Source organism: Gossypium hirsutum, chromosome A12 (assembly GCF_007990345.1).
Source record: "Gossypium hirsutum isolate 1008001.06 chromosome A12, Gossypium_hirsutum_v2.1, whole genome shotgun sequence".
Lineage (NCBI taxonomy): Eukaryota > Viridiplantae > Streptophyta > Magnoliopsida > Malvales > Malvaceae > Gossypium > Gossypium hirsutum.
Genome location: NC_053435.1, coordinates 756616 through 765789, shown reverse-complemented (window position 1 = coordinate 765789; position 9174 = coordinate 756616). Strand labels below are relative to the sequence as shown.

The 9174-nt window shown below is 36.0% G+C and overlaps 2 protein-coding genes across 2 annotated transcripts; one reads left to right on the top strand and one right to left on the bottom strand.

Moving 5' to 3' along the window:
• Positions 1-189: 189 nt before the first annotated feature.
• LOC107930346 (elongation factor Tu, mitochondrial) lies at positions 190-4495 on the top strand. The gene is made up of 12 exons (XM_016861978.2): positions 190-583; positions 838-913; positions 1035-1127; positions 1205-1279; positions 1585-1689; positions 1795-1885; positions 1969-2174; positions 3163-3246; positions 3408-3473; positions 3560-3622; positions 3723-3963; positions 4089-4495. The coding sequence occupies exons 1-12, from the start codon at positions 393-395 to the stop codon at positions 4157-4159; spliced, it is 1362 nt and encodes a 453-aa protein (XP_016717467.1). The 5' UTR covers positions 190-392; the 3' UTR covers positions 4160-4495.
• A 1269-nt stretch (positions 4496-5764) lies between these two features.
• LOC107930356 (uncharacterized) lies at positions 5765-8912 on the bottom strand. The gene is made up of 5 exons (XM_041082390.1): positions 8355-8912; positions 7877-8063; positions 7169-7586; positions 6915-6995; positions 5765-6581 (listed from the first exon to the last, which is right to left on the bottom strand). The coding sequence occupies exons 1-5, from the start codon at positions 8445-8447 to the stop codon at positions 6080-6082; spliced, it is 1281 nt and encodes a 426-aa protein (XP_040938324.1). The 5' UTR covers positions 8448-8912; the 3' UTR covers positions 5765-6079.
• Between the last annotated feature and the right edge of the window lie 262 nt (positions 8913-9174).

Sequence of the window (9174 nt, the reverse complement as noted above, 5' to 3'; positions counted from 1 at the left end):
TGTACGGCATCATTAATTTTTAAAAAAAAAGTAAACCAAAAAAGCTACAGAGAATAAGTCAAAGTTGATCCAATTACATGCTGAAATAACAAGAATGCCGAACAAGCCCTAAATTGATGAGAGTAAAGGAAGGAGTAAATGGTATTGGGCCGGTCAACGACATATTGATCTGAGAGAATTGGGCTGGTAATCAACATCACAGAGCCCTTTTTCTCTCCTTTCGCCCTAAAACCCTCGAATCGGAATAAAAAGCTAAAACCCTTCCCCAAAGGCCACCAGCAGCAGCAACAACTACCCCCTGCCCCTATCTCTACAAGTGCCACTCTCTCTGTACATAAATTGCTTTGCTCTTTTTTTCTAACTACAGATCAAGAACCAAAAAGGATAAAACTATGGCTGCGGCTGTCCTCCGGAACCCTAATTCGAGGCGCCTTTTGTCATTCTCTTCCCCGATTTACTGGTCCTCTCGTGGCTTTATCTCTGCTTCCAACTTCTCAGTTTCCGATCTTCTCTCTGGAAATGAGGTGACAGTTCCCGCTAACGCTAACCCTTGGTGGAGATCCATGGCTACTTTCACTCGCACGTTAGTTTTCTTCCCTTTCCTCTTTTTGCTAAATAGATTAGATCTCTTTCTCTTTGTCACTTTCAACTCTCATATGTAAGCTTCTTTTTGGGGGTTTAGTTGGTATAATTTGTGACTTTAAAAGTAGAAATAGGCATTTCCTTTCTGTTTTTGGGATTTTGGTGTGGCTTAATGGCGGGTATCTGTTGAAACATGATACGAGAAATGGGTTTTCATCTGTAACTTTTGAAAATCGTTTTCTTTTTTTTTTTCAGAAAACCTCATGTTAATGTAGGAACAATTGGGCATGTTGATCATGGAAAGACCACACTGACTGCAGCAATCACAAAGGTTGGCTTATGGATATGTTTAATAGTTTCTTTCCGCAAATCATGTCACTTTGGAACAGTTCTGAATTAGTTATTAGTGTTAGAATAGTGATCTGAAGGCAAGTTCGGAGTTTTGTGAACAGGTTCTGGCTGAAGAAGGAAAAGCCAAGGCTATTGCCTTTGATGAAATTGACAAGGCTCCTGAGGAGAAGAAGAGAGGGATTACAATTGCCACGGTAGGTAACTTTTAATGCTATTGCTCTCTTGAATTGTTTCCCCCCTGCAAGGTTGTCACGCTTGATTTGGTTTGCAGGCTCACGTGGAGTATGAGACAATGAAACGTCACTATGCACACGTAGACTGTCCTGGACATGCTGATTATGTTAAAGTAAGCTGTTAACTTAATATGGTAAATCACGTTTCCAGAATCTTTTCCTGCATAACCTGGCTGGATATGTTACAGAAATGTTGTACCTTTCATGTTAAGAAGCATGCTATTTTATGTAAATGAAACTATAAGTGTTTTCTTTAGGGGGATGGGGATACTAGTTTTTGGACTTTCTATTGTTCTCTCATTACAACTTCAGTATTACTTAACCATCTTGAATTGTTGATAGGTTATGTTTATTAATGCATACCACAAACTCTTCAAACATCTTATGAACAGTGGCCTAATTATAATCTGTTCTGCAGAATATGATCACTGGTGCCGCCCAAATGGATGGTGGTATTCTGGTTGTGTCTGCTCCAGATGGGCCCATGCCACAGACTAAAGAACACATTCTACTTGCCCGACAGGTGGACACTGCTACTAATAGCTGTTTGGAACTTATTTACCATGTATGTTTGTCCGTGGGTTTTAGAAGAAAGCTATTTACATATAAAAAAGTTTTTCTTCTGCAGGTTGGTGTGCCATCTCTCGTGTGTTTTTTAAATAAAGTTGATGCCGTTGATGATCCAGAGTTGTTGGAGCTTGTGGAAATGGAGCTTCGTGGTAAGTAGCCTTTTGAATTATTCTTGTTTGTTCGATGTTTTGGATTCTTGTAAGTAATTCACCTAAGTTTTTCTTTGCAACAGAGCTTCTTAGCTTCTACAAGTTTCCTGGGGATGAAATACCTATCATTAGGGGGTCAGCATTGTCTGCTTTACAGGGTACAAATGAGGAAATAGGGAAAAAAGCAATTTTGAAACTAATGGATGCTGTAGACGAATACATTCCTGATCCCGTCCGCCAGCTTGACAAGCCGTTCCTGATGCCAATTGAGGATGTTTTCTCAATTCAGGTAGAGGGCCATGCATTATTTTGGGCACTCGCTGAATCCATTGTTTTAGAAGCACTTCTTATGGCTTTGGTTATCATCAGTCTTGGTCATTCTTCCCTTTTTTATCCATCCAAATTCCTTTAGGATTGTGTTAAATGTCAAGTAACTGAGTTGTGACTAGAGGTGCTCATGGGCTGGGTCGGGTTTGGGCTGGGTCTAAGCATGATATTAACCTACTTATGCTTGCCCAAGCCCAGCTTGGCCTAAAATTTGGGCCTGAAATTTTGCCCAAATCTGTCCATATTTGCAAAATACTAACACAAGCCCATTTAAGCCCGCCCATATTATTTTTAAATTTTTTTAAAAATATTATATTATATTATTTTTAATATTTAATAATTTTATATATTTTTTAATTATTGAATTTTTTATATAGTATCTTAACATTATTTTAATGTTTACATTAGAGTAATATTATATATTTAGTATAAATTTATTTTTTTAATGGGTTCTAAATTACATAATATATAAAAATAACATAAGATAAAGTATTATAGACTTAAAACGGGTTGGGCTGGGTTAGGCTCAGGCCTTGAATGTTCAAGCCCAAGCCCAACTCATATTTTAAACGGGCCTATTATTTTGCCTAAACCATCCCAAATTTTGGGTGGGCCTTTGGGCCTGGGTGAGAAGCCCAGCCCATGAACAGGTCTAGTTTTGACTACAATATGGTTGTCATTTGCCCTTTTTCTGTTTCATTTTGTATATTGACGTGGAGCTTAATGCTCGGAAATAGGAGTTTTTTCACATAAATTTGCATTTTCTTTTGTTGGAATTGCAACCATATTCTGGTCCCCTTCTGTATTTGAATAAACCCTTTCTAATGCATGTGTGAGCATATTTTGTGAGTAAAAGTCATAGAACTTTGTTACTATTACATGGTGGAAGTGGAATTTTTGGAGTTAAAGATTCTTAATTTAGGTCTGATGGTTTTGGTTTTGTCCTGAAGGGGCGTGGAACTGTTGCAACTGGCCGTGTCGAACAAGGAACCATTAAAGTTGGTGAAGAAGTTGAAATTTTGGGGTTAACGCAGGTATATATATATTTATATTGTCATTTTCTATGAAATCCAGATGTGTTTTCTTGAGACACATTAGCCGTAACTGATTCTGGAACTCTTATTCTGATTCAGTCAGCTTGATAAGGGTTGTTGATGAATGGTTCTGTTGGTTTGTTTTAATAAAATGTCTTCAGGGTGCACCTCTAAAAACCACAGTTACTGGGGTTGAGATGTTCAAGAAAATCTTGGATCAAGGACAGGTAAATGAACTGTTATAGAGACCTTGCTGCGCTATGGCTCTTCTGCATTTGTTATCCCGAATTTATGCTCGTGTGTTTTCTACTAGGCTGGTGATAATGTGGGACTTCTTCTGCGTGGTCTGAAAAGGGATGATGTGCAGCGTGGAATGGTAAATGGCACCAATTAAGCTTCTTTATGTCCACTTAGTTCTGTAGCAACAAATAGAACTTTTTGTAGTAACTGTGATCTGATTTCTTCCTACTGCTTAGGTCATTGCTAAACCTGGAAGCTTGAAGACATACAAAAGGTTTGAGGCAGAGATATATGTCCTCACAAAAGATGAAGGTGGACGTCATACCGCCTTTGAATCAAATTACAGGCCTCAGTTCTATCTGAGGACAGCAGATGTGACTGGAAAAGTGGAATTACCCGAAAGTGTTAAGATGGTTCTGCCGGGGGACAACGTTACTGCAACTTTTGAGCTCATCTCACCTGTGCCTCTTGAAGCAGGTAATCTATACAGAAATTCGTTTTCACATGTTATTGTATCAAGAAGAGGTTTGTTCACATGTTATTAAAGTCTCAAAGCTTAGAAAACTAGAGTCTCATCATGTTGCTTGCCATGAATGTAACAGGACAAAGATTTGCCTTGAGGGAAGGAGGTAGAACCGTCGGTGCTGGTGTAGTATCAAAAGTACTGAGCTAAGAAGTTGCCATTCCCATATTAATGCCTGGTTTTCTCCATCTTGTTGATCGCAGAAATGGAGAAATTGATAGAACAATCAGTTGGTGATATTTTCTGTTCTAGAATTACTAAAGAGATTGTTAGTGATATGAAAAATGAGGGCTGTTATTGAAATTATTTTGATTCAATTTCGCTGGTGGTTGGTAAGCAGTCAGCATGTTTTTCCCTGTTTCCACCCAAAAAATCACAATTGAACAGCTTTTTAATGTCATTGAAAATAATAGTCCTGTTGAACAGAGCTATAGTGCCATGTAAACTTGGTATTTTGCACGTATTAATCAATCATTTTTCCTTGAAGTTGTTTCTTGTAATCCCTTTCCTGTCAAGAAAGAGAATTTAAGCGACCACCTAATGTCAATGACACAGTTAACCAAGCCAGAAAAAGATTGTTATTCTTTTGTTACAAATCTCTGAAATATTTTATGTTATCCTGCATCTTATAATCACCGACACCATTTATGTTGCATTTAAGGAATTGTGGGGAGAAGCAACTCCTAGTTTATTCATAGAGGTGACAATATTATTAGAATATTTATTTTGTTTGATTGATTTTATTACCTGGTGGAGGTGATGTAAAATTAGTCCTTTTTTCTTAGAAATTTTATTGCGTTCCTTCATTGGACTCTCAAACTTCGTATAAAATTTTACTTTAGTTGCGGATTGTAATATTAAATTTTGAAGAACATAAATAAAATTTTCAAAACTTTGGTAAGGTTTAATTAGAATTTTAAAAACAAAGAATGGAGATTAATTAATTTTATTTTCAATTTTTAGGGCTTAATAAGATTTTTATCAAAACTGAGATTTAATAAATTTTCAAAAATTTAAGAAGTTATTTTTGGGAGTCTAGAGGAAAACCCATACTCAAATAACAATCCACCTGTGTCATACATTTATCATAATATTATTATGATTAATATATTAAATTTTTACAAACCTTATCTTATTATTTCAATACACCAATCTCGATTTCTTTTATCTTACCACAACATACATTATTTCAATTAAAATGTATTTTAGATAATTTTTGCAGTTGGTTAATATACTATTATATTAAATATGATAACTTTTTTCCTTTTTCTTTTTATTAATATATTAAGTTTTTTTGAAAGCTAATATGTTAAGTTAAAATATTACATTATAGTAATTTGAATTAAAAAAATATAAAAAATTCAATAAAATGAAAGAATAAAACTGATCAAAATAAAGAAAAAGATAAAAAATATGATAAAATCAAGATTACCCCTGAGTTTATATTATTTAAGAAAAAAAATGATAAATCTTTGCGAGCCAAAGTGAGAACATTATTTGGTATGTGCAAACTTTACCTTACATATATTTCAAAACCTTGAATAATCTTCACAAACTAAATGTGAGAAGGTTATGTTAGAAAATAAAATTACCGTTAAGAAATGCACTAAATTACGCTCCCCTAGTTCATACAGGAGACAGACAGTTGACCCATTTTACAGTCAATTTTGTTATTTTATCCACTGCACTGTCTTGTGCACACTGTTAGTTTCTGCAAAACAAATACCAATTTTAATAGTTACGAATAGCTTGAAATGCCATGCCAAAATTGTAGTTATATATATATATATATGAAAGGTTTGTTCCTTTTGGCCCTAAGGCAGTAGTAACCCTTCTCTTTGACACTGACCCTCTCCATTTACATGTTTACGATTGTTACACATACAGAAGCACCAGAGTATTAGATCCTTCTCATATGTGCTCTCAAGCCAATCATAGGACCCCCCATGGATATAGCATAGAAGTCAGAGTTCCATTGTTGCCCTCAGAACCCCTCTCTGTTCTTCAGATATTGACATCCCAGATCAATATAATTGAGTCTTAACTTTCGACTGTCACGATCTTCAGAGTTCACGCGAATCTCAGCACTGCTATAGCCATCAATGTCGCGGCTCTGAAATAGATCTGATTAACACTTTTCTCCACTCTCTCAATCATCTCCTCTTCCTTCAGACCGGACTTGCTAGTATTTTTGCTGATATGTACAACCGTGTCCCTCAATCGGTTAACTGCCCATGAGAGCCAAACTAGCCCAAAACCGATGCCGGCGCTAAAGAGTTTAGGTGTACAAAATGGAACTCTCCAACAAGCTACCTTCCAAATAACAGATAAAAGAACAGCAAGACCGGTCCCAGCAATGCCAGCGGAGAATTGGGACAAGAGCTGAGGAAGTTCAGGGCCGGATTTCTTAAGGGAAAGAATTGCTGTTCTGCCATGCTGTCTCTTATCAACCATCAAGGAAAGAAGACACTCACATGCATGGAAATAATTCTTCTTGTAGAGATCTCTCTCACTGGCTAACTTCCTAGATGCATTCTTCTTTGGAGATGGCTTCTGCTTGATTTTCTTGGGACTGTCAAAAAAGAACAAACCATTTTTTAGGTTCCATAACCAGTCAACAATAGCCAAGTTTCTGTGATCTTATTTTTGTTTAGCACACTGTTATAATTTCTATTTCCGTTTATACATATTTTCCGGTGTTCATCCCACTGCCATGGTCTGATTACAATTAACATAAATGAAGTTGGTAACTCACAAGTCATTATCCCATCAAGAAATTCTATGCATAGATTTCAATATCACAACCAAGATAAATTTCAGTTACTTCAACTAGACGGTTTCCACTGTATTATTAGACAAATTACGGCAAGATAAACATTCTTGAAAAAGACGATCAATCAAGTACCTTTCCATAGGTGCAATACTCGCAACTTCAGACCGTGGAGAAGACAGGTTAGTACTGGTACGTGCTTTGGCAATCCGCTTCCTGTTTAGTTAAGTTTAGCATCAGAAGCCTTTCAAACATTCAAATCAACTAACCCTTCTTCATTACAATAAGGTTAAACCAGAGCAGAAATTTATTTAATCTCAAACCAGTAGCTCAAATTAAATGAACATGCCACAATATAATTGAAATGAAGCAGGTGTTAGTTGCCATACCTATCAAAGTATGGGACCAGTGAAAACTGATTTCTAGACTTAGTCGAGTTGCTTGATAAGTAAAACTCAGCTACGATCGAAAGGATGTCTTTCATCTCAGTCCCGGTAGCTGTAAGTACAACTTGACCATCTGAGTTAACTGTAATTTTCGAATAGTGGATCATCTCTCCTAAAAAGTCTGGGAGAGGCACCTGGTAATCGATTTTGCTACTCGGATATATTAGAGAAGATGCATAAGGCTGTTGATGCACGCCAAACATCAGTGGTTGAAGTCCCATCAAATCAGATAGCAAAGATAAATCAAGTTCCCCATTCTCTAATTCATTCGATCCAGACATAAGAAACTTCAAGATTTTTTCATGTCTAGTGCACTTTTCAGCTATCCTGAAGCTAAACCGTGCTGTGTCTAGATAAGCATCTGCAATCAAAATCAAGGCACGTATAAGCATTGAGACTACCGGAGAGGTGTCGATTATCTCTCAACTCTTTTTTTCCATTAAGAAAATCAACATCTACAATTATGAGTCATAGCAAAGTTCTAAGTTCCAAGTATACAAACCCTCATCAAGACAAAACGAAAATCGAATTAGCATGTTAACTAAACTTCATACATAAACACAAATTCTTTATCATGTTTCTAAGAACAACAAGTACATAGAAAAAGCAACACTTAGTCGAATAGAAGGAACTAGGCAACAAGTTGCAGACCTGGTTTATCTATAACCACGGGGTTTTGTGCTGTTGGATCGGCATCGATAATCAGTTTGGTCTCACACAGTGCAGTAACTGGCTTTGGCTGCTCCTGGAAATGGAATTGGTTGCACCTCAGATCAAAGGAGCCTATCTGTACCATGTCTTGTTTCACTAGCTGACCTGGGAAGACGGAACCAAACTCCTGCTTTGGTCCAAACAATAAAGTATTCATTAATAAACAACTACAAATCTCAGTAACCTCTCAATAAAGGCACGAATTTTGATAAAAACTCCATTAAACAAAACCATTAAAATCCAATAACACGAAATTAATTAAACAAAGAAGAATTAACACAATTTAACAAGCTCATAAAAGAAAACATTAACCCAACAAAAAAAAAGAAAAGAAAAAGAGAAACCCAATTGAAATGACAACGAATCTCGAAAACCCAAATCATCAAAAACCATAGAAAAACAACAAAAAAGAACAAACCTTGACCATCCTGCTAAAGCCTGGCTCTTGGTGTAAAACAGGCCCCAGACCACGAGGGTAGCCATTAGAAACCATTAAGCAAAGCTTCAACATATTGATTTAAGGAGAGAAACCCGGTTCTAAAAATTCTCAGAAATTCAGACCTCCCTGTTTACGCGACCCTTTTAGTCACGGAAGCTGAAAAATCCTGGATTTCCTCGCAATTATCATTGGTATTAGTGGTTATAAGAGGGAAGATGGGGAAATGTAGAATTATGTGAACCAATTGATAGGATTTGAGAAATTTGAGTGGGTTGGGTATTTGTGGCTATCCCGGCTTAGAGAATCAAAGATCTGAAACCAGGGAAAAAAAACAAAGAGGGTCGCTGTTTTCAATCTTGGATTCTTCTTCCCAGATTTGTCGACTAAGTGAAGTCTTTTCAATTGAGTGGTGGTCAGCTGTGGTGGATTCGATAATTTTAACCATATAAATAATTGAGTGGCGGAGTAAAATTAGGGATGCACCCGCCCGACCACACTCGATAAACCTTCAATGTCATAATTTTTTTTAATTAAAATAGAATAATAAATTTTATTATTATGTAGAATTTATAATTTTTTTAATATGTAAAATTTATAATCTTCATTGGTTGTATCGATTGTTTTATTTAGATATTTTTTTATACATTTTTAATATGCCTTCACATGTTGAATCTAGAATACTAATTCAATTAATAAATGACTAATATACCCTTTTATTAAATGATTATTATTATGATTTTGATAGCCTTTTTTGTCTTTTCATATTTTTACATGGTTTTAAAATAAAAGAATTAAAATT